The sequence below is a fragment of the Drosophila navojoa genome, chromosome 3, assembly GCF_054131105.1.
Source record: "Drosophila navojoa isolate 15081-1374.11 chromosome 3, UAZ_NAV_1.0, whole genome shotgun sequence".
In the NCBI taxonomy this organism is placed as follows: domain Eukaryota; kingdom Metazoa; phylum Arthropoda; class Insecta; order Diptera; family Drosophilidae; genus Drosophila; species Drosophila navojoa.
Genome location: NC_142891.1, coordinates 17,887,546 through 17,912,385, shown reverse-complemented (window position 1 = coordinate 17,912,385; position 24,840 = coordinate 17,887,546). Strand labels below are relative to the sequence as shown.

At 40.5% G+C, this 24,840-nt stretch overlaps 5 protein-coding genes across 19 annotated transcripts in view; 3 read left to right on the top strand and 2 right to left on the bottom strand.

The window, feature by feature from the left end:
- Positions 1-127: 127 nt before the first annotated feature.
- mxt (Eukaryotic translation initiation factor mextil) lies at positions 128-6,570 on the bottom strand. Of its 6 annotated transcripts, XM_030385537.2 has the most exons (10): positions 6,427-6,570; positions 4,655-5,251; positions 4,244-4,586; positions 4,074-4,145; positions 3,673-3,733; positions 3,110-3,450; positions 2,970-3,043; positions 2,508-2,907; positions 2,301-2,419; positions 128-865 (listed from the first exon to the last, which is right to left on the bottom strand). In XM_030385537.2, the coding sequence occupies exons 2-10, from the start codon at positions 5,054-5,056 to the stop codon at positions 752-754; spliced, it is 1,926 nt and encodes a 641-aa protein (XP_030241397.1). In that variant the 5' UTR covers positions 5,057-5,251; positions 6,427-6,570; the 3' UTR covers positions 128-751. The 6 variants fall into 6 exon arrangements, with proteins under 6 accessions (XP_030241397.1, XP_030241394.1, XP_030241398.1 ...); XM_030385534.2 differs by having other exon boundaries at positions 2,970-3,450; XM_030385536.2 differs by lacking the exon at positions 128-865 and adding an exon at positions 1,907-2,161 and having other exon boundaries at positions 2,970-3,450.
- A 154-nt stretch (positions 6,571-6,724) lies between these two features.
- LOC115563096 (uncharacterized) lies at positions 6,725-8,626 on the top strand. Its single transcript, XM_089257327.1, has 2 exons — positions 6,725-7,299; positions 7,342-8,626. Exons 1-2 carry the CDS (start codon positions 6,876-6,878, stop codon positions 8,472-8,474), a joined length of 1,557 nt encoding a protein of 518 aa, XP_089113453.1. The 5' UTR covers positions 6,725-6,875; the 3' UTR covers positions 8,475-8,626.
- Positions 8,627-8,816: 190 nt separating this feature from the next.
- On the bottom strand, positions 8,817-9,871 carry mRpS2 (mitochondrial ribosomal protein S2). Its single transcript, XM_030385551.2, has 2 exons — positions 9,732-9,871; positions 8,817-9,675 (listed from the first exon to the last, which is right to left on the bottom strand). The coding sequence occupies exons 1-2, from the start codon at positions 9,754-9,756 to the stop codon at positions 8,885-8,887; spliced, it is 816 nt and encodes a 271-aa protein (XP_030241411.1). The 5' UTR covers positions 9,757-9,871; the 3' UTR covers positions 8,817-8,884.
- A 71-nt stretch (positions 9,872-9,942) lies between these two features.
- Positions 9,943-12,001, top strand: Mon1 (vacuolar fusion protein MON1 homolog). Its single transcript, XM_018098572.3, has 3 exons — positions 9,943-10,580; positions 10,678-10,829; positions 10,890-12,001. Exons 1-3 carry the CDS (start codon positions 9,943-9,945, stop codon positions 11,729-11,731), a joined length of 1,632 nt encoding a protein of 543 aa, XP_017954061.1. The 3' UTR covers positions 11,732-12,001.
- Positions 12,002-12,117: 116 nt separating this feature from the next.
- smog (G-protein coupled receptor 158 smog) overlaps positions 12,118-24,840 on the top strand; it is a 31,778-nt gene continuing 19,055 nt past the window's right edge. For 6 of the 10 annotated variants that reach the window (XM_089257319.1, XM_030385530.2, XM_089257318.1 and 3 more), the window contains exons 1-2: positions 12,118-12,271; positions 13,933-14,373. The gene's annotated coding sequence lies outside the window, so the exon portion shown is untranslated. Of the gene's footprint in view, positions 12,333-13,932; positions 14,374-24,840 lie in introns of all 10 variants that reach the window. The other 4 variants (XM_030385532.2, XM_089257316.1, XM_089257317.1 and 1 more) reach the window with 4 other exon arrangements.

The window sequence follows — 24,840 nt, the reverse complement described above, 5'->3', positions numbered from 1 at the left end:
GAAAATTCAAAATACAATTCATTTAAATGATATTCATTTCACAAAAGTAAATGACAAAAATACAACAAAAAAATTATTTCTTTTTGTTTTGAGAAAATAAGATGATTGAAATAGGATATATGGTTTCATGTGAAAAGTTTGTTTTGAGAAAATAAAAATCATTAGATTTTCATATTATGTTGATTTTTTGTTTGATTTGTTTCACTAGTTAAATAAAAATGCATTTACGTTGATTTTGGCCGTTAATGGTCGAACCGCTTTTCGTTATGCGTATTATGATGAAGTTATCATCGAACGTTCCATCAATAAGCTGCATTTAGTTATCATCATAGTAAGTGTATTAGTAAATATTTATCGTTCTTCTTTTTTTTTTTTTTCTTAACTTAAGAGCATCGTTGGATAGAAAGTTGCTTTGATTTAACTCATCATTTAAATCGTCGAAGGTAAGTTAGTATTTATATAATTCATAGAAATTGGTTTTTGATTTTTTTTTTGCTTGTTTTGTTTGGTTTTTGGTCGTTTATAATATTAAGAAATGTACGTGACATGCTAAAGCTAAAAGCAGAGTACAAAAACAGAAAGATAGTTTGTGTAGATAAGAGATCTGATATTTGGAGACACCAAATTAAGTAAGACGTGGACTCACTCAGACTCACAACTATCTACACAGAAACATTTAGCTATTGTCAAATCTCGTTGATTACATTTTATGCGTTTGTTTTTTGTTTTTGTTTTTCTTTTTTCTTCTGTGTTATTCATCCACATTTTCGGTATCGTCGGCGGCCACAATATTTCGTTTGGTGGCACTTTGAATGCTAGCCAGATATTTGTCACCATCGAACCGCTGGCTCTCATCCTGTAGATCCTGTTCAAAATTGAGATGAGTGATTAACAGAGTACGGATTTCAAGAGTAAACATATGAGACTAAAGACCTTCTGCCCTTACCTTATCAGTTTAGCAAATGTGTGTGTGGGTGTGGGTGTGTATGCATGTGTGTTGGCGTGGCGTGCTTATGTTTGTGTGTGTTTGCTATGGCAGGTGGATGGTTATCAAATATATGTATGTACAAATAGATAAAGCCAAGCGCTGCGACTTTGCAAGTCATTTTTATTTTACATATACGCATGTATGTATATACACATATATATACACATATATATACACATATGTATAAATATGTGTATACAATTTAAATGGGTCATGTTTTGAAAAAACGCTTACATCTAAGTTATGTTACAGTTAAGGCTAAATGTTGCAATTGCAGTTGTTATTAGTCTTGTTAAACATTAATTACAATGTGTATGTATGTGTGTATGTGTGTGTGTGCGCGAGTTGGTGTTATGGGATTGTATATAAATATGTATATATAACTTTATCGAACACTAAATCTGTTTCACAGCCAAAACACAGATTCCTTTTAAAGTTACAAAACAAAATTAATTGTTTTTTCATTTTCAAATGTTTTTGTTGAAATACTTGTATTTAACAAAATGTATATCGAGCCTAAGACTAGCAAATTGTTGCGTTGCTCATTAAATATAATAATACTGAGTATATCATTTTTGTGGTTTGTTATTTGATCGTATTACGTTCTATCTGTTTTCTTTTTTCGAGTCAAATTTATAAGCTATTTAGCGTCTTCTGAGGTTACAAAAAAAAAAAGCTATACTATAAATAGCTAAGTCATGAGATTTATTTCTTTGATGACTAGAAAAGCGCTTTAGATTAGCGCACGATTGTTATTCAGCTCCTTGCTGGAGTACACATCACACATGGCCAGTGAGAACTCGTCGTTCTCGCTATAGCGCTTAAATATGGTCTTGATCTGCGAATTCTGATGATGTGGTTGCGGCTGTTGCTGGCTGCGACATTTGCCAGCTGTAGCAGCTGCGCCCATTGTGTTCGTTATAATTTGCAATTGTTTGTTATATAATTTTCGATCTGATTCTGAGGATGGCTTCCGATTGCTGTGACTAACGTCTCTTTCGTATATTTGCTTGCGTTCGCTTGTGCTATCGGGCATTACAGTTAGAAGCTTTGCTTGCGTTTGCTTGTTAATTACAATGTTTGGATTGTTAGCATTTTGGTGAATATTTATGGGGTCAGATTCATTAATGGATTCTTGATTGATTGTTGGCACTCCGGTACTAGCTGTTGATACTGATGGTGTTGTAGTAGTAGTAGTAGTATTAGCAGTAGTAGTACTAGCAGTTGTTGTTGTTAATGATGAATTATGTGCAAGAATGATATCAGCTTTTGTCACAGAAGCTTTCATGTGCATCTCAACTGGTTGAATTACCTTATTGCGAAGTATCGATGGCACAGTTTCCATCATTTTAACCCACTCAATTGGCAAAGCCCAGGCATGAGGACTTTTCGAATAATACATCAAATGTTCAATATCATAGGAGACGCGTGCTTTAAATAAACATATTTAAATAGTTTTTAATTTGAATATAGGTGCTGGTACCGTCGGGATCTGTATCTGCAGCTTCTGTTTACTTACAGGTATTCGTCTTTAGCTGTTTGGCCTCGTTGTCTTCAACCTTTTCGCGTGCTGCTTTTGTTTCCGGCGTTGACTCCTTGCGTGAGAAATGACTGCGTCGTGAGCGTGCCAAACCATTCTGACTGCTGCCACCATTGGATGCAGTAGAATCTACAAATACCTCATCGTCGCCATCACCATTATTATTGCCTTGCCCAGCTGCATAGTTCAGTCCAATGCCACTATCGGCCAGCGGCAGCGCGTTGCCCAGCATAAATTGCGGCGGTCCTGAGCCAGGCAAAGGTGTAGAGGGCGTCGTAACTGGACTGACCATTGAAGTGCCGTCGAAAGCAGCGCCAGCCTCCATCGAGGCCAAAAACTCGGAACTGCTAAAGTAATCATCCAAGACGAGTTTGGCCACCTGTTCGAAATTAATGATATTTTTATTCCATCCAGGAATTAACAAAGGGACAGACAACTTACACGCACTAACTCGCAGCAGTCGCCTGTGATCTTGATGAGATGTTGGCCCACATTGACCGTGAATTTGTATTCACCTACGGAAGCATCGTTTGTGGAATATGAATGCATTAGCAGCTGCTGATTGGGACGTATAACTTTACCGGCAGCAGCTGTTGCCGCCGCAGCTGCATTGGCAACCTGCTGCTGATGGTGGTGATGATGTTGTCCCTGATGCTGCTGTTGCTGCTGCTGATGGTGCTGCGACATTTGGTGCGCCGCTGCTGTGGCAGTCATGAAATTTTGCGCCGAATTGAAGCTCAATCGGTTGGCCAGACTACTGCTACTGCTGGGCGTGCGCGGCTGCACGGCGACGGCATCATCCGAATTGGAAGAGTTCAATGACGAACAGGAGCCCCCTGCACCACCGGCTGTTGGTGCTGGCTCTAGGCGTACTGGAGAAGCATTACGACGAATGGTATCCTCCATCAATTGCTTGGCGTAACTAAAAAGATGAGTAAATATTGCAGATACAGTTTTTTTTGCAACAGTGTGGCCATTGGCCAAATTTTTTAATAAGAAAAAAAAAGTGAGCGCCATTTGCAAGGAATTTGTTTTAAGCGATAATTTTGTTTAGTTTTTTTTTTATCGGTAACGTCTTTTGATCATTCGATTGTTAGTAACTGAAAACTTTTCAACAAAAACTTAAATTGAATTGAAAACTTACTTAATTTTATCTTCTGCTGGTCCGGTAATCTGCACCAATCGTTCCTTCGCGCCAGGGTTGACTGCATAAAAGATATATAAGTATTAGTGGAAGAAAACATAATTCTTAATTGTACAATGGTAAATTATTTACATGTATGGTATTTAAATAATTAGCAGACTTTAAACAAAATGAAAACAGGCGAAACTTTGAATTTAACCTAAACGTGCGGGCGATTTTGTGAGTGCGTGTGCAATAATATTATTTATGCTTGCGTGCTGTGTGTGTGTGCGTGAGTGTAATTGCGTGCAAACTGTGCAGATTTGGAAGTTATAATTCAAAATAGAATTTGGATAACGATTTTGGACAAGACATTATTGAATGCTTATTTAGTTTAGATGAGATTTTTTCGAACGTTTTACCTCGTTGAAAAGATATTATAGTTTCGCTAAGTTCCTCGATCATGTGTACACGTCGGCCCTTAATGCCCATAACTATTTTGGGACGATTTGCAAACAGCAGATAGTCAAATAATTATACATAAAATGTACTCTTTGCAATAATCAGAGCAGCATACGTAACTGATACTTACCCTTGCCCGAATCGGCGTTCCGTATGACCACCTCATCCTTGCAATACGTTTTTCCCGGTATCTTAGTGGGTTTGGGAAATTTACCCGAATTACGTATGACTGCACCGGGTGGCAACAACAGATGCTGCTGATTGGGTGAGCCGACCGCAGCAATCGCCGCTGCCTGAGCGGCAGCAAGTGTTGCCGCATTGAAGGCTGCAGCAGCAGCCGAGTCGACGCCAACAAGTGCACCCATGCTGCTGCTGCCGCCGCCGGTGGCGCCAAATGTGGGGGAGGTGCTGAGAAAGGCTTGCTGGTTGCCTACGACGCCTGCAGCATCGTGTTGATATGTTTCAGCGGGTAACTAAAATATTGCAGTAAAGAAATCTATTATTTAAAAATTGGTTTTTCTAGTTTAGGTCTATCGCTTACCTCAATGCTGGACACTTGCTGCTTGGACTTGTAGTAGGCAATTGTGTCTTTGTCTTCCCAGCTGTTGGCGCGTAATTCGATCAGTTCGAGCAGCTTGAGCCGTGTCATTATGTTCAGACGTTCGTCCAGCGAAGCATTGCGAAACACAACGAATGCACGATCCAGCGTATCCTTGGACACGGCCTCCAGCTGCGGCCCATGGACACGCAAATTATGCAACAGCAACGTTATCGATTCGGTTGTCGCATTGCACGACTGCAGACCTACAGTCACATTGTCAATCAACTGTATCAACTCCTCAATTACAAGGTAGCTGTTTTTCAGTGATGAGCGCGATTGTGTTTTGAGCGGACGCGGCGCCTCAATGTTTTTCACCGCTCTACCAAGCTGTGTGTGCGCCATGTTGTCTATGTTTTTCCTCTTTCTTTTTAGCCCAGTTTCGATTAGTGGCTATTGTTGGCTTAAAAGTTCTGTTTTCTTATCTCCGGGTTGTTTTTTTTTTAAGTTCGTTCGTTTGCTTATGGTTGATGTCTGCGTGGGTTTGTATGTTGCAAAAATTGTGTGAAAGAAGTCGTAGAAGCGTTTCCGCACCTCCCCCTGCAAAACAAAATGTAGAAAGTGAACCAAGCGTATATATTGATTAGCTAAAATGGAACAGTAGAAAAATATAATTTCTTTTCAATCAAACTTTTAAATTAATCTTTTCAGCAAATCGAACTTCAGCGGTTATCGATATCGTTTGACATCTCTTATGTTAATATTGACTGTTACAAAAATTTGCTCCTAGCGGTTTCGTTCAGAAACTGCGACGCAAGTGCTCAAATATAATTTATCTACATACATACATACATCCATATACATAATGTATGCACTGTGTATATCATTTGCAACTGTGATAAGAAACTTAAGGTCGAAACTGATAAAAAAAATTAGATTTATGATAGTTTTCAGTGCTGCTCACTTTAGCTAGTCATAACCAAGAAGAGAGCGCTTTTAGCACATATACACATTTATCGTCAGCAATGAAAGGCGCCACCATGAATCACTTATGAATTATAATTGCGCACACAAATTCCAAAAGCGTTTGAATAAAACGGGCACAGTGGCCATTTGTATACTTCAGTGTGTGTGTGTGCGTTCGGCATTTAAGTTTGATTAACAAAAAAAAAAATACGCGGAACGCGTTCACCGTTGCTGCGGCTAATTGTCTCTAACTTGCGTTTTATGCTGCGGCGCAGATTCAAAGATTCTGGTTTTAAATAGCATTTAGAAATATTACAAGAGCTAAAAAGAAACTGTCAGTGCGCGCAGCGATCTTGCCCACTTATTGAATCATATGTCGAGAATAGCAACAACAAAAATGACTGTAGCAGCGACAGCGACGTTGACGCTGGCAGCGCTGCTTGCGCAGCCTGGGGCGTAGGGCAAAGCGTGTGCCTTTTACGCACGATGCTAACAAGAGCACTTTGCATTCCAACTTACACAAAATTTGTTTTAGTTAAGGAATTGCGCGTACTTAAAGCACATTTCCCACTGAGTTTTGGTCAAAATTAAGTAATAATATGCAAGTGACAAGCTAGTTGCTGGTTGGAAACTACGCGTAGACTGCGCAGCAGTGCTTCACTTGCAGCTGCACCTTTGGGGCACTATGCTGAGGAATAATAAAATACAAAACTGTCACGCTAAGTAAATACGAGAATTAAACTACTTTTACGCAGTGTATTTTCCTCTGGTCTGGTCTAATTTAACGAAATAGCTATGTGAAAGCTTACCAAAAAATCTCAGCGACTACTAGATCTGCAAAACAGTCATCGGTACTATCGAAAACGATTGTCATTTTTAGTATTTTCGATGGGTATCGATGGAGTGTCGATACATTCTTTGATTAAATTTTTTTTTCACTTGATAAGCATAGACATTTGGTACAATTTTACCATATTATTTCTTTTTGATTTTGAATTTATGCTTATTTTAATTATAGAATTGCAAAATTCATACCGATAATTTTTTTAACTAACTGAAATTAGAACAGCCGATAGCAAAATATAGTGCTGCCACTTTGTCGTATTTTATTTTTCAGTAGCCTTATTCTAGCAGGGTGGCTCAGAAGCCCTGGCGAATCGTAGAAGTGGAATATCGGTCGTGTTCCACAAATTTTTTCTGAAAACTCGTTTACTTTACGGAGTTTTAGTTATTTGTTGTGTAAATATCAATACAAATAATGGCTGAAAATTCAGCCAAAGAGGATGCGACGCCGCCACAAGCGGTGAAAAGTGATAGCGTGAACAAGGATAGTGATACAAAACCTCTACGAATGTCTTTCGCCGATTGGAAGAAGAGTAGAGAGCCCAAGGAGCAGCCAGGGGATGCTCAGGCAACTCGCAACAGTCGCAAGACGAATAAAATTGACAACAGAACACAAGGCAATAATCGCATTTACAATAATAATCACAACAATATCAATAACATCAACAATTCGTATCCGCCCTTAAGCCGACCACCGCCTTTGCCCTTTCCCTTAATGTCCATGGGTTTTGGTAACTTTGGACACGGACACGGTCCCGGTCCATGCGGACCACCGCCAATGATGCCTTCCGGGTGTAACATGGGTAATATGGGCAACATGGGTAATATGGGCAACATGGGTAATATGAGCAACATGGGTAATATGGGAAATATGGGTCCAGGACCAGGACCAGGCCCACGCAACCATCGACCCTTACAGCCACCACCTTTTTGGGAGGACATGATGTCGCCACAACATCGACCACCACCTATACAGCCACCCATGCCCAAGTGTCCCAGCTCATGGAATCTTGTGCCCAGGGATAAACAGCGGCAAAACAAACAAAACCAGAACCAAAACAGTCAGCCCAACAAGAAATACAAAGCCAACACCAACAACAAGAACAACAACAGCAACAACAATAGCAGTAATAATAATAACAACAGTACTACAAACAATGCATTGTTAGATGCGGCATTGATGCCACCACCACCACCACCACCACCACCGGGAGGCAGCTGCAACAGCAGTAACAACTCCTCCAACAACTCCTCAACATCGAATAAAATTGTGAAGAAGAAAAAATGTGGCGGGACTTTTGTGCAAATTGATGGTAAATGGATACAGCGACCGGAGGCGCCTCCACCACTGGAAGAAGCGCCGCCGGGCACAAAAGAAGAGCGCCAGCGTCAGTGGCGCGAATACCGACAGGCGATGAAACCATTCAAGAATCGTGAGTTTCATAATTGGAAACGCACTGTGCAACGTCTCAGCAAATTGCCGCGCGATCAGCTGGACGAGAGGCAATTGGAACGGCTACGAAAGGCCGAGGAGTATATTGGAGCACATAAAGCCATGCTAACCATTAAGCATGCTGAGCACTGGGTGCAGCAAACTAACCGAAAAATAGAAGCGGCCGGAGGCAATGGCCAGGCTCAGGTATATGTGCGAAAGCCGGTGAATCCCACATGGCAAAAGAACAATGATCAGAGTACACTTCATCAGGGACCGCCGCCCGTACGAAAACAAGTCTTTGGCACTGGGCGTGCCATTAAAGGTGGAATTGGTGGCGATATGGGAAGCATACCAAACAATCCAACGAGGCCCATTGTGGGTCAGCTTCCGACGCAGTCCGGACCGCCAATTGGAGGCAACAGCGGCTACTTTGGGTACAATAGCCATCCCTACGTACAGGATACGGATAGCAACAATAGCAGTGGCATCGGCAGCGGGGCCAACAGCAGTGTCACTAACTCCTTTTACGCTAGTTACACAAACAGCTTCACCAAAGGTGGCACCCTACTGCCACCCTAGAAGGCTGCACGAACGTTGCTCTGGAGCGAGAGATACACTTAGGTTATAATATTATTTTATAAATAATAATTATCATAAGCAATGTCATCACGATGTCATTTAGGAGCCTGTGCTATTTATGTAAAAAAAAATTAATAAATTATTAACTTATACCATGGCTGACTCAAGAAAATTAAATTCAAACTATCCATTTGCCAGGATGCAAAGCTGTTGTTGGCTTTTTTAAATATTTAAGTATGTTGCAAATAGATTGGACAGATTAAAAACGCTTCGAATTAAACATATATCATATATGCTGCCATAATTAACCATCGTTATGAATTACGTTATCAATTACACAAATTCTATTTTTTAACACAGTATGTATTATATAGATTATGTTTCAACAAATATAAATTTATATCATTAGCTTAGCCTGATTTGCCTTTGCTCGAGCGACTGCGACTGCTCTTGAACTGTGTCTCATCGAGTGGAGGCAGACCTAAGAGCTCTCGTCGCTTGCGTTTGCCACGCCAAATGGCCTCCTTGAATAAATTGCAGTAGAGCTCCACGGCGGCGGGTGAATCATCGTTGCCAGGCACTGGATACGTTATTAAATTGGGATTGCAATTGCTGTCCACGATGCCAATTGTGGGTATGGCCATTTTGGCTGAATCGCGCACAGCCGTATGTTGTGTCATTACATTGTTTTGTGTATTAAGGAAGATACACAGATCCGGCAGTCGAGTAACCGCATCAAACTGAACATTGGCATTGGTAAAGATTCCGCCACGCCAAAACCGCGTGTGCGAGAACTCGCCGGCCTCCATGGCCTTCTTTTCAACTAGATGGGCATTTATCGCGTTGCGATTGAAGAACAATATAATACCATCTCGGAAGGCAATGTGGGCCGCGAAATTGAGTGCATCACGCAAATGGGAAGCCGTCTTGTCCAAATCGAATATCAAGTGACCTAATCGACTACCATATATATATGGCCTCATGCGGTCGTCGAGTGAGCCCTCCTTGTGACCATAGTGCACACGCGCATTGAATAAATCCCGCACAGTAAATAAATTATTCACTTGGAAGTAATCCGGGTGTTTGAGGATGCGTTGTTCAATGACGTCAATGTCCTCTGGTTCGGCAGGTGTCGGCACCTGGGCAGTTTGTGTATTTTGTAGGCGTGCCGGCACTGCGTACAGCTGACTAAGGCGTGGTACTATATACAAAGAATATGCGATTAATATTTATAAATCTTTTAATTTAGAAACTTACAGTTATTAAAAGACTTCCGAAACATTTTTCACGCACGCCGCTGGTCGCTGTTTTCATAACATGCAATTAGAGTGACCGTAGGTGTACAAGCTTAAAATATCCAAATATCGCAAGTTATCGATAGCAGTCACCGATTGTTGGCCATAGAAGGTCCAAGATTGTCATTGCAATGTTTATGTTTAGAGTACTGTAAATCTAAAACGAAAACAATATGGAAATTGAAAAGACGCCCCCCAATGCGGCAACTTCCGACACGAATTCCACATGTGAGTACATGGATGCTGAAGGTGAGCCGGAAACGGACGCGGATCTCAGTGCAAGCGATCTCTACCAGGAGGCGGTACACGGCGCCGAGGCCGAACAGCAAGGCCATAGTATTATCTCGGTGCTGCGCGATGAGCTGGTCCCTCAAACGCGTAACAATTTGAGCCCAGACTCAGAAACAGCCGCAACAACGGGACAATCAAAAGATTTGGCCGCTTCCGTAGAGTCGCTAGCGCTGAGCACCTCCACCAGTGCCAAGACCGAGGACAGCGGCAGCACGAACGCCCTTGACGAAGACTTATACGATTATCAGCACGACAGCGTGTGGCGTGGGCAAAAGAAACACATCTTCATTCTGAGCGAAGCGGGTAAGCCGATTTACTCACTGCACGGCAACGAGGATAAGCTGGCCACGCTCTTTGGCGTCATTCAGGCATTGGTAAGCTTTGTGCAGCTTGGCCAGGATGCAATTACTTCCATACATGCAGGCAGCATTAAGTTCGCCTTCATGCAGCGCAACTCGCTGATCCTAGTGGCGGCTTCCCGCACAAATATGAGCGTGCAACAGCTGCAGCTCCAACTGAGGTGAGTGTTATGCTATTATATGTATATGGAAATAGTACTTTCTAGTCAACTGTCTTCGATGCTAGTGATGATAAATCATATTTCTATATTCATGCAGCGATGTCTACTATCAAATACTCTCTACGCTTACCTATTCACACATGTCCAAGATCTTTGAGAAGCGGAAAAATTTTGATTTACGACGTTTGCTGTCCGGCAGCGAGCGATTGATCTTCAATCTGTTGGCCAATGATAGCAGCCATGCCAAGGGTAAATTCTTAATACAAATTTCAATTCGTTCTATATTAAAATGTCACTTATTGCTTGCAGTTACGAACAACATTTTTACCTTTTTGACCAATTCGATACGAGTCTTTCCGCTGCCCACAGCGGTGCGTTCCAATATTGTTAGCGCTATACAGAGCAACTGCTCGAAAATCAAGAATCTAGTGTTTGCGGTGCTAATAGCCAACAACAGATTGATCACACTGGTGCGCTTAAAGAAATACTCTATTCATCCGGCGGATTTGCGTTTGATATTCAATTTGATCGAGTGCTCCGAGTCGTTTAAGCACTCTGAGAATTGGACGCCCATTTGCCTGCCTAAATTCGATATGAATGGCTATTTACATGCGCATGTTTCGTATTTAGCTGATGATTGTCCAGCGTGCCTGCTGCTCATGTCCGTGGATCGAGATGCATTTCACACTCTGTCAGAGGCCAAGGAACGCATCACAGAGAAACTACGCCGCAATCTATGCCTGCAGGCAATTAACGACGAGCTAAAGCAACCCCACAATGAGAAACTGTATCAGCAGGTGCAATGCATGCCTGAGCTGCGACATTTTCTTTACAAGCCAAAGGCTACGGCCCAGCTGCTCTGTCCCATGCTCAAGCATCCGTATAAATCGCTGGCCGAATTTGAACGACTGGAAGCTATTTACTGTGATCTATTGCATCGCATACACAACAGCTCGCGGCCTCTGAAACTCATATATGAGGTGAAGGAGCGTGAGGTGGTGCTCGCCTGGGTGACGGCAACGTATGAACTATATGCTGTCTTCGAGTCTATTGTGGATAAGGCAACGGTCATTGATTATGTGGCCAAGTTGATCAAATGGATCGAGAAGGAATACGACGTGTTCTTTATACGTAATCATCCGACCTTTTAAAACTTTTTTTTAGAAATATGTGTTAGTTACGATCGATTTCCCGCATTTTGTATAGCTATAATGATTTATGACACATTCAATTGTTTGTATAAATTTCTACATACACGTATATGTGTGTATGTAAAGATTGCCTGCTAATGAGAGACGATGTTGTTGTGCTGCCGTTGTAACAGCGTCTATATACACTAACTTTTATACATATATGTATGCCATTTCATAAGCATGTAAATTTGTAATTTAAAGCATTAAGTAAACTTTAAAAATGAAAAACGCAATTCTTAATTACTAATTACTTCAGTAAATGTTTTAAATATTTGCGCCCGCGCAAGTCGCAAACAGTTGCAGAACGGTGCTGAGCTGGAACGCCTTGAAGTTGGCTGCACGCAAAACGCGACTCCCTTAGTGTTGGCTGCGCCATACGCAAAGCTTTTTCATACTCGTCGTTGTTATCCTGCTCACTGAACATAAAAAAGGCTTCCTTAGTTGAGTACAGGATATAAGCGTGTGCGGTACGAAGACGCGCCAGGAAATTAAAGTGCGGTAAAGGCATTACAAAAAATATTACAAAAAAAAACCCACCAACACACAAATACATACAAATGCAAGTTAAGCATGAAAAAAGTGTGGACTAGTGCTATGCGCCTAGATGAGTGAAAAGCAAATGAAATTGCAATACATATAATACGTGCAATAAGCAATCGTGATGAAATTATGTAGTATATATCTACTACTTTTTATGTGCTGCTGCCGCTGCCACGACTGCTGCTGCTGCTGCTGTCGCCGCCTGCTTGCTCCCTTTTTAACATGCGCTACGCATTTTTTTGGGTGTTAAATGTTCGTGTATCTGTCGGTTTTTGCGCGCTAAGCTACAGCGGGTAGCGACGGCGACGGCGACAGCAGCAGCGGCAGCGGCATTAATACACGTCGCCTGTTTCGACCCACACCCTCACCCACGCACACACACACACACACACAGTGTGGCGCCCACTGTGCACGAAAATAGGCAGAAATCAAGCAGCGAATATACTACTATTTATGTATTTATGTTCATGTCCTTTTGCTCTATGTGTGTGTGCTTGCTAGCGTGTGTTTGTGTGTATTTTATGCTGTCACTGCTGCCGCGCCGCTTCGTTAGTTTTGCGCGCGTGTTATGTACACACATGTATGTGTGCGTGAGAGTATGCATGTGTATCTGTGTAAGTGTGTGTGTGTTTGGGGTTAGTGTGCAAATCATTTAATTTATTACTAAATGTATTTTTATACACATTTCTCGTGCACTTTTCTTCCATGCGTTTCGCATTCATTCCGTATGCTCAGCCATTCGTCGTTAATTTGTCATTCGCTTTTTAAGCCAAATTCGTGTTCTCATGATTATATCAACAGCCAGTCAACAGCAGTAGCAGCAACAACAAGTCCTGCCAGCCAAAGTTTTACCTTTGGGCAAAGTATACGCACACACGCACAGCGACAAATACACACACATACATATATACAGCAGCATGGCCACGGCGTGTCTTTTTGTGTATCCTAGAGTAATTTTTTGAAAGCAGGCAGCTACGAAAAAGAGGAAGAATAAGAAGTAGAGGCAGCAGTAGCAAAGCTGGCAAAACGCGCGCGTGTTTTGCTGTCAGTTTTCCTTATAAGCAAAAGCGAAAACAGAAACAGAAGTGTAGGAATCTATTTTTGCGGCAAAAGTTTTCTTTGTTGCTCTCTGTTTGGCTTTTATGGCTTCGCGATGTCGTTTCTTTCTATCTGTTTGCAGTAAACTTTTTAAGTGCAGCAATATACTTGAATTTTTTAATAATTGGAAAATTTTGCGCAAACACTTGCCCGTAGAGAATAAGTTATTTTAATAAAAAAAAAAAGAAACACACACACACACAGCTCGTAAAATATTGTACAGCATTGACAATTGGGAAAAGTGAAGAAAAACATTATTTATTTTACTATTGGCGCACAAAAGTAGGCAACGCAAAATATGCGTCCCAAGCTTTTGAACCATAAAATGTGATGCCTGCTTTTAGGATGAAATTATATTTGAGAAAAGCAATTTTGAATGTAAAACCATTATCTAAATAGTAATTAATAAAACTACAACCCTACATAATTCTTATAAAATAAATATGAATAAATATAAATTATGTTAAAATTCAAACTGAATATTTAATATTATGCTGTAACTTTTCAACTAATTCAAACAGCAATAATGTTGCATATAATTTAAATTGAAGCTTACAATCAAAACTAAATCGCTATCGAATTGCTGCCATAACTGAAAATCAAATTGAAACTTAAAGCAAATTTACTTAATTACAAATACCAAAAAAAAAAGAGAAAAAAGAAACAAATAAACACCCATTGCAACAATATACAAAAATTAAATCAACAACTACAGCAACAGCAATAACGACAACTGCGCGCCTATCACCGACTAATACAAACGGTAATTTCGTATTAATTTTATTTGCGCACACATTTTGCCGGGTGCTCTTCAAAATTTACATAGAAACAAACACCAAAAAAGAAAGTAAATAAGCAACAACAGCTACAACGCGAACATCAACAAAAACTGCTGAATGGCAACAAGGAGTACAAGAAGAGGTTCCTGGTTAAATGCTGACCCAGCCAGTCTACGACTCTAGGTTAGTATTCCCCCCTTATTTCTACTTTTTGCGTACTTTAACAGCCAGCTCAACCTAATGATACCCTGTAATTTGGTTTGATATTGACCACATTCATAAAATAGCTTATATTCATATTTTATATAATTTATGATTTATTCACACTCATATAAATACTTATATAGCTTTATAGAGCTCTCTCATATCATCATAAAACATCTGTGGACACGAATCAGATAAGCCCACATTATAAATTTTTGCTGCGATTACTTTAAATCGTTTCACAATTTAAATGAGGAGGCAAGGAAACCCTACTTTAGACTGCGTATGCGTCAAAAAGGACATAGAACAATGTGGCTTTCGTCTATGGATTCGTTTAACATGATGGCGCGCACGCCATCCTTTGCTGCTCTTTCGTTTATTTTTATTCGCTTCTTTATTTTCTTTTTCTTCAATATATTTTTTTTTCTCTTCAGTTTCTTTGTTGTTTTGTGGATGTGCGCTTCATTTTGCTTATCCTTTTGCCCGGCTGCTGATCAAATAGGCATCATTTGCCTGCCAGGCAGCGCACAAAAAGGTCGACAGCAATTTCAAACGACAGTTGCCTGATGACTGTGTTGACATGATATAGGGCAAGCAGGACGGGCGTGGGAGAGGCAGTGGGCGGAAGTCGGAAACAGCATCTCTATGAAGTTATCTATCTATCTGTGTGTGTGTGTGTGTGTGTGTGTGTGTGTGCGGCTGTGTCGGTCTGTGTGTGTGAGTATATTAACCCTATTTTTGACGTCAATTAATGACTCAACATGCGGCAGAAATTTAATTTTTTCTACTCGTGCTTTGTATATTTCTGTAAGCGTATGTATGTGTGTTGCTGTGTGTGAGTGTGCTTGTGCCATATTTCTTGGGGTCGACAGCGACTTCCGGTCACATTCTCTTGGCCTTTGCCATTGCCTATTTTTAGGCGCCATAAGTAATTGAAAAAAAAAACGCACGTAAATAACGCGTGTGTGCGTGCGTGTATGTACACAGCGAAAAACAAATGCACACATTAACAAACATTAATTTTATTTATGTGTTAATCATGTTCAATATAATATTTGATTAAATTCATTGAAAATATTATTTTTATTATTTATTAATTATTTATATGTATGCATTAATTATACAGTGCTATTTCATTCTGCTCGTGCATTCGTATGTATGTACATGCCAGCGTCACGGCTGACTCGTGTCTGAGTCGTGGCTGGCAGCTCGTTTAACCCCACGTGCTGAACGCCATTCGTTCAGCTTATGCCCCCACGCATACGCACGCACGCACACACACACACACACACGCGCACACATCCTTAGACACGGGGCAGGCAACATTACGAGCATTGTGCGGAATTTATTGAATTTTTATTGGATTTCTCTGGCACAACAGAGGCAGCAGCAGCAGAGGCAGAGGCAGCAGCATTTCTAGCGCCAAGCTGGCTGCTCTGCTGTCTCGTTAGGCGTGGCATAATTCATTATGTTGACTCACACATTTCCCCCCGGCACACTTGCCTCTCCCAACTCAACGCTCGATCTCTCTCTCTCTCTCTTTCTTTCTCTCTTTCTGTCTTTCTCCCTCTTTCTCTGCTGGCTTGGCGTGCTTTGCATATTAATATGCATTCCTGTGGTTTCAATTTATCATTTAAAGGCGTCTTTGAACACGCCTGTTGCCTAATCGCTACAACTTTTGCCCCATACAAAATACATTTCAGATTTTTCAACACATTTTCGCAGCACACTCGCACGCAATTTGCATGTGTGTGTGTATTAGCCGTAACATATTCATTTTCCTGCAAAGTTTAAAATTCTATTCTATGCAAAGTTTAAAATGCAATAGAGCTTCTCTTTAGACATGAGCAAATATATACATAATAAAAAATGTATTAAATTCATCTTTCCCTCCTCCAATAATTAAGTTCTCTCTCTAGTAATTATTGAATTTTTTATTTTAATATTCAAATTACACTATGCACCACAATTAATTGCTGTAAGGGAAGCCGTTATTTAAAATGTTACGGATCTGCGCTTGTTATATATTTCGCAAAAGTTTTACTTCAAGTTTTCCATCAAAGTTTTCAATATCATCGCTGCGGTTGCGTAAGGGATGCTATTCTCAGTCTCCACATGGCTCCCGCTGGCCACCATGCGAGAGCAAACGTTTAATATTCACGCTTGAGCGCACTTTTGACGGGGAAAACGGGATGGCGTATTTGTTACTTGAGAGAGGGAGAGACACAGAGAGAGGGAGCAACAGACAGAGAGAGAGAGAGAGAGAGACGGAACTGTGCAACGGATTGGCCTGAGCAAAATGTGTGAACTGTTTGACGCTTATCTATGCTTCTGCTTTTGACCAAATTTTATTGCCTCTTTCCAGGGCAAGCGTTTCGTTCCGTTACTTTTCCATTCTATGACCCGAAAATTGTCTGTCAAGGACTCGGCCGCAGCATGCCAACGTCTGGGCAAACATACATGCATACACATGTATAACAGCTGCTATATGTATATTGAATCTAGATCGAGGCTCTGGGACGAGCCTAATTGGCATGGTCAACCCAGGTATATACACACCTTGTGCAGTTCCTTTGGCTCGCATCTGGCTCTCTCAATGCAATTACTCTTAGGCAACATGCTCTATTGGCAATTAGCTAGCCTGGCTGGCATTGAATTTAATCATATTAATCATACGCCATGGTGTGCGCACAAGTTGACGCTAATGAAGCAGCCGTGTCAGTCCAGCTGTGCGAGCCTGAGCCCCAATGCAAAGCATTGCAAACGCTTCAAATGCAATTCGAAAGGACGCTTGTTTACATAGCCAGACAAGCGTCGTTGGGCCAATCTTGGCAATCGGGCAATCTGGCCAGCCCACAAGCCAGCAATCTGACAATCTGACTATCAGGCTGTCCTGGCTGTCCTGGCTGCCTCTGGTTTGCTGCCTTCACGCGGCCACAGTTGCAAGTGTCTTTGCTCTGACTTGTTTCGGACGTTCTTCGGGCTCGTGATTTCAGCTGCCGGCGCTTCAAACTATCATTCAACTTTTATGCGAGCATTTACACTGGGATGTGGGCGGGATGTCTGCCTTACAGCCGCCAGCTAGTCGTGTCATGAAACAAGCCAGACCACAGTGCCACAACCAGAGCCAGAGTCAGAGTCAGTTCTAGTTGGGCCATCAACGGAAGTGCTCGTCGCCATTTTTAGTGCACTTCTTGAAAGTGTGCACATTTCCGTTTGGCATCAATGATTCGCCCACTGCCCGCAGGACTCAACGGCCCACGACACGCCCCGTAATACAGTGCCGGGGCTTCCTCTTTCAATGAAACTCCCTTTCTGTCCCAGCGTCTCCCTCGGTGTTGTGTTTGCTATGGTTTTTTTTCTGCTTTTCTTATATACCCAGTGGATGAGCCCTGTGATGGGTATGAGGTATTTATATGAATATCTAGATTGTGATAGAGTGATACTATTTTCAAGAGATATATATTAGTTACTCTTTAAAACATCAAAACATTTAACATAATTTATAGTTTGCCATTTGATCATAAATTATGTTATACATATTCAATACTTCTTCATTCTTCCTATCTATAAATATTTCATCCGACTTTCCATCCATTTATCTGAGTCTTATATCTATCCTTAAGATTTCACATTTATTTATCTACGAACGAAGCTTAGATCTCAATCGAATTCGCTCTCTGTCCCATAGGAATTATTGGGAATTTCTTACACTTTCTGTTATATCTGCTTCCAGGATATCTGCCTCGTCGCCCATGCGAAGCCTGACCTTTCCTTTTATGTGCCGCTGGCTGTTGGCTTTTTACTTTTGCTGATTTTAATTTTGGTAAAAGTTGTCACATTTGATTTCAAGCAATTGTTTGGTTTTATGCGTTCGCCTTGTTCGCAGTTGTTGTCTTAACTTACTTCGCTTGGCCTTTTATCCTCGAGCTGTAGCTTGGCTTCGTTTTCGTTGTCGCCTTTTATTGTCGCCTTTTTATGTGGTGCCTGGGCCAGACCCTAATGGCATTCTATATAGACTCTAGCCGAGATTGGCTGTAATAGTGGCCTCCTGCCTTGGCTTGGCCTGGCCTGTTGCTTGCGAGTGGAAAATTGCGGTTGACAATGTGATGTAACCGGAAGAACTTTCAACTTGATTACGTATGTGTGTGTGTGGGAGTGTGTGTGTGCGTGAAATTGTGTAAAAAGTGTGAAAATGTAGAAACATTTGTTAGATGAGCATATATTAGATACGCACAGCTATCTGACGTCGAGCAGAAGAAAGTTTTACGATATTGCAAAATTATTTAAAGGAATAGCTTTTTGAGTAGAAATTTCTTTGATTAACAATCTGTTGAGCTTGTTCGTATTTTTTTTTTTTTTTTTATATACTATATGCATACATATTTTGATTTATTTATACATATTTTCCATAGCTGAAATTATCCAAAAGAAACCCAACTTGTTGCATAATTATATATTTCTCTTCGACACACTTTATAATTTCTCGAATTCCGCATAGATAAGCGATATTGATAAAATAACAATCTCTAATTTGCCTACTTAAATAAATTATGTTCTTTATGCGATTTCTAAGGCTTACTTGCTAAAGCAACTTCTCGCCTCGAGTCCTTTGTGCTCTTCTTCTTCTCTTTGTATTGCAGTGCTCGTTGCTTTAGCCTTGCTTAACATTAATTAAGTGCAATTTTCCTTGTGCTCCGCTTCGGGCGGCATTTAACTAAGCCAACTTAATAAGTTATTTATGCATAGTTAAAGCTGCTCTTAAAATGCTCGCCTGCAATTTGTGTCCCACTCTGGACATGGAATGCAGCTCCTGCTCCTGCTGCTCCTGCTGCTCCTGCTGTTGCTTTGTGCTTAAAGCGTACGCAACTGAGGACCGCTTTAAATGACACCAAATGATTATATAACCAAAATGTAGTCACCCGCCCACACCGCATCTGGCTATCTCTTTCCACCGGCAGTGCAGCCGTCTCTTTCAACGTGTAGCATTGCCGCCTGGCTGCATTCTGTACATGTACTTGGGATGCATGTTATTCAGCTACGGCCAGGACGACACACTGCGAGCGCACATGCTGCGTGACAGCGAAGGCAGCATGAATACAACAACAACAACAACAAAATAAAGAGAAGAAATTTATATACAACTAGAACATGATTTAAACATAATACAAGCAGCAGATTGAATACACTTACGTGTTCAGGTACCAAATTCAAATTTGATTGCAATTTTCTAAACAATAAAAAGCATTTGCTGAACAATGGAATTGTGGGAGAAAAGTTGAGAGCGATGAGAGAAGAGAATATGTACATTTTGTTTTATATTTTATTTATATATGTATGTATATTCAAAATGTATTTTGATGCACACAAATTAGAGAGGTTGCCAGCTACATAGATTAAATTTAAATCAAGGCAAGTTTTTTAATTTTAAATTGTTATTTTGAAGTATAAATCTTTATTGCAAAGAATAATAAAAAGCTACAAACAAGAAGTAAATAAAATTTGACAAAAAATCGTAATATTCATTAAAGTCGAACCAATGAAAAAATAGATACAAATTATTAAATTCTAATATTTAAGCCTTTGCAATTGCTTTTCATTTTACTTTATTTAATTTCAATACCATATTATGAATGGTATACAAAAAATTTAACATAACATTTGTTTCTTATATAAAGATTCTTTATTAATCAAAGGGTTCAAGGTAAAAAAATTCACAAAGAATAACCCAAATTCCGCTCTCAAATCTTAAAGTTAGGGCATTAAATCGGGCTGAAAGTGAAATTTCAGCTTTGTTTGTAAAGTGAAAAATGTCGCAAATTTTGTTGTTGTTGTTGTTTTATTTTTATTTTTATTTTCATTTTTTGCAGTCAGCAAATAAAATTGGAGCGACATTTTTACGCGCTTTCAAGCGAAATAAACACGAAAATGTTTGTGACTATTTTATGTGATATATGTATATTTATGTGCCTAAGCGCACATATACACATGCATATGTACACATGCATACGCACATACATACATACATATATGTGTATATGCGACAGCGCCGTCAACAAAGCCAATAAAATGTTGTAACCTCGAAAAGTTCAATTTTGTTTGTTGTTGTTGCTGCTGACGTTGTTGTTGTTGCTGTTGTTGTTGTTGCTGTTGTCTACATTAACATTGAGATGTGCTTGACAATTTTTCAGTTCAGTTCAGTTCAGGCGCACAAATTATGCCGTAGCACAACATTGGGCGCGCCCACACAAGCTCCGCTGCTTTTTCAAGGATGTTTATCCCTGGCCATCCACACCCGCCTCCGCCTCCGGCTCCTGCCCATCGTGCGAGCGGCTGCCTCTAATGCGTGCCGGTGCCGCCTAGCCAGCGACTTTTATCTAAAAGCGCACTTAGCCCAAGTAGGCCAAGTAGATTACAGCCAAAGAGCTGCTCCTGTTTACCCACATATACGTACACCCACATATAAATATAAGTATCTATATATATATTTATATGTATGTATACATTTATATACTTTTGTGTGTACATTGATATGTATGTGTGATGTGTCCGATGAGCATTCTGGTGGGTAGGATATATTATTAGAACCAATAATTAGGTTGAATTACGATATTATCTAGTTAATGCACAATTTGTAATTGATCGATAGCTAAAGGATGTTTTAAAATACCATTCTAAGACGAAAGTCATCAAACTTCAATAAATAAGAAAGAGAAGAAAAGAGACAGACATTGACAAATAGACCAAGAGTTTTAGAGTTATTATTATAAAAGAGATAGAGTGAGAGAGAAAGCAAGAGGGATGAGATGCTATCATTTTAGATATTGAAGACAAAGAGAGAGCGAGAAAGAGAGATAGAGAGAGACAGATTGAAATCGATAGAGACAGGCGGATAAAGTGTTTGAGTGAGAGAGAGAGAGAGAGAGAGAGAGAGAGAAAGAGAGAGAGAGAGAGGAATGTAAAAAGCCTGAGAAAGATAAAAAAGGAATAACAAAACAAAAAGTCGACTGATGGAATATGAAAAAGCGAATATAAATAAGATCTCTTATATACGCATTATATTGCATTGTACGCCAATTCCTTGTAATTTATAATATTTATAAAAATAAATATGACTTTTAAGTTAAGCCTTGGGTTGGATTAGTTTCCTACAATATTGCCCACTTTAGGTTTTGAGCAAGGTCAACATTACAGTTGAAAGTCGAGCATAGCTCCTTTCAATGGCTCTTAGTGAATTTATAAATTAAAATATTGTAAGCCTGTACTTAAATCCCGTAAAATGTAAATACCCCAAAATCAACTTCGAGTGCCATGAAAACTAATTGCAACTACTTAATTAAAGACATCGTCCGAAACGAACTTTTAATTGTGACCCCTGTGAAGTGTCTTCAATTTGTATATTGTTGAATAGATTAGCTTTTCCAGGGTCTCTTAAGTGTATTTGAGTTGTTAATCTATGGCCTATTAGACCCTTATTGTTGACAAACATTATAGACAATGCAGCTCGTGCAATGCTTTAATGATATAAACAGCAAACACTTGAGCAAATTGCGCATGTAAACAGCCCAAAGGAAGCGCTTCCAAGTGGGTTACGCAACAACAACAACAACAACGACAACAAGTAAGGGTATACCGGGTGCTAGACCCTGAAAAGTGATTAAAAAACAAGAAGAGAAACTTGTTGTAGAAACGACAACAGCAGCAGCAGCGGAAGCCGAGGCAGCAGCGGCGTTGACAGCGTTTCGTCCTTGAGAAAAGGTTTTAAGCATACCAGAGCCGAAAATGGGATGGGCGGTGCATGGTGAACGGTGCGCGGGGTGCGGCAGCCAAGCCGAAAAAAGCCTTTTTGGCGCAATAACGGTACAAGCGTTACAGTTTTTCATTATAGAAACCGTAATTGGAAAAGTGTTTTGGGGCTGGCACTCGATGCTTTTAGCTCAAATGTCAGACAATGCAGAGAGCTCGAGCCCTGTGAGGGTTGGGCTGATGGTAGATGGGCGCGTGGGGGGCACAGCTGTTGGCAGGAGCAGGATGCTAGGCAATGTGTTGTCCGATTTGTTGGCTTTTGTGGGTCGTCGTCAGGGCGCCTGTCGCCGAGGTCTGGGGTCTGGGGGCTTAGCTGGCAAAGGATTGGGTTCTGGTCGGCTGCTTGCTGAAGCGCAGCTGCTTGAGCTTATTTAAGCACAAAGGACGCGCCGCAGGACAAAGACGAAGAGCAGCAGCCGGGAGCAGGCGGCGCACAATTTGTCCTTAACGTTGCAATCGCTTTGCTTGTTGCTTGTTTGCCATTGTCTAATTGTTAACCATTTTTTCTCTCACTCACACTCAGTGTGCTAGTGTGTTTCTATAAATTTTGTTGCATTGTTTGATTGTCACACGCTTCAGCATTGTCCATGTGTGTGTGTGTGCAGCCAGGCCAAATAACATTTGTCTAATGAAAGGCACCAGGACTCATGTCATCTCTGCCTTGCTCTATCTCGCTCTCTGTTCCTCTCTCTTTCTCCCTCACTCCTGCTCTCTCTCTCTCTCTTTGCCTAGCCTCGATGCAAGCTCTTTTCACGCTTGACTATTTTAAGCACATTACATATGATTCATTATTATTATTATTATTATTATTATTATTATTATTATGATTGCCATTGCCGGACAGGCACTCCAATCAGAACCATCCATCAAAATGTTTGCCAGGCCACAAGAACAATTCCATAATAGACTGAACAAAACCAATTACAAAATGCAACAGCTGTTGGCCAGACCACGAATGAGATACCCTAACTGCAAAGGAATGCCAAGCAGAAGGGTTTTATGCACTCGTCTATGTGTAAAATTCTATTCTTATTCTATATGCATATTTAGCTTAAGTTTTTATCAGAGAACTTTCCATTCTCTTATCTAGGGGACTATTTAGTCACTTCCTTTACCGAGACAGCTCTGCCTCTTATTTTCTCCTTCAGCTCGTAAGCTTATGACAGCTTCCAGATTCTTGATATCTATCCTTGTGCTGTCCTCTGCTTTGCTCTATGTATTTCGTAATGCTTAAGTGGATTGCTCAATCATTGCTGCGTAATTTCAATCTAGTTTGCGGTTAATTATAACATTGAGCATAATATGAACAGGACGAGATTCTCGAGCAGCAGCAACGGGTGCAGGTGAATTGGCAAATGTTGCATGCAACAGACTGATGCAAATTGCAAGTTTGAAGCGAGCTGAAAACGATTTGTGATTTACTCGTTGCTCTAGCCACAAAAATTCCAATTACCAGGGGAGAACGTAAAGTTGTTGGGATTCAAATCTGTGCAAAAGACAGGTAGACACTCATACATACATACGCACTGTATGACATGGCAACAACAATATGGTTTCAATGTGTGCGAGTGTGGCAAGCGGCGCAGAAAAGTATGCTACAACAATTTCGCACGGCGCTGTTAATTGGAAACTGTGTGTGCGAAACTGTAAAACCAATACACACACACACATTTATACATATGTAAAGAGAGGGAAAACGAGAGAGGGAAAGAGAGAGTGAGTGCGGAGCGTTCTGTGCAGCAGATTCACATCTCGCATTAGCTGCAGTTGAGCGAGTGTCAAGGTGAGGCCAGGTGCGACGCAGCCAGGCAGAAAACAGGCAGCAACTAGCTAGCAAACAGCAACAGCAACAGCAACAACAACAACATGAACAACAACAGCAACAGCTGGCTAAGCTGCTGCACTATTTTGGTTTTTTTTTTTCTTTTTTTTTGGGAGGCTCCATATCTAGATTTGGCATCTGGCCAAATCACGTAATCGGCGACTTGTTTATGGCGCATGTGCCAAAAGGGAATGGGCCCAATATACTCTGAATTGTGTCGAAAACACACAATAAAATCGTGTGCCGATCGAAAGTGTTCGACTAACAAATACCCAACTAGTCAATATCAATGAAGCGAAAAGTTTTCAAGCCACACAAAATATTTAGTATGACACGAGCCAATAAATATCGATTAGCAACTATTGTAATTTATGTACGCCTTAAGATTTCGGCTTATAGCAAATAATATATAAGTAAGAAAAAGTCTTAAACTTCGATAAAATACCTAATTTAAATCGATATTTATCGATTACTTTTAGTTGTATGCAATATTCAAGTAAAAGCTTAAACAGAGTTGATTGCCGTTATTAACTGTTGCCTGTTACATTAACAGTATTAAAAGCAATAATACCCCTTATTTCCCATTTGCCCAATGGTCATAGGGTATAATTAATTTCAATTAGCGTCAATTTGTTGAATGTCCCATTTGCGCCGCACGGCAATTTGCAAGCCTTTTAAAAATAAGTACAAATAAAAATGTTTCATAAATCACATTTGATTCGATTTCATTGAAATTGTTTAAAAAATATGGCGAAATCCAAAAGCCGAGCTCGATTGAATTTCGCATTTTTCTCTTATTTAATTTCTCGTTGCACTGG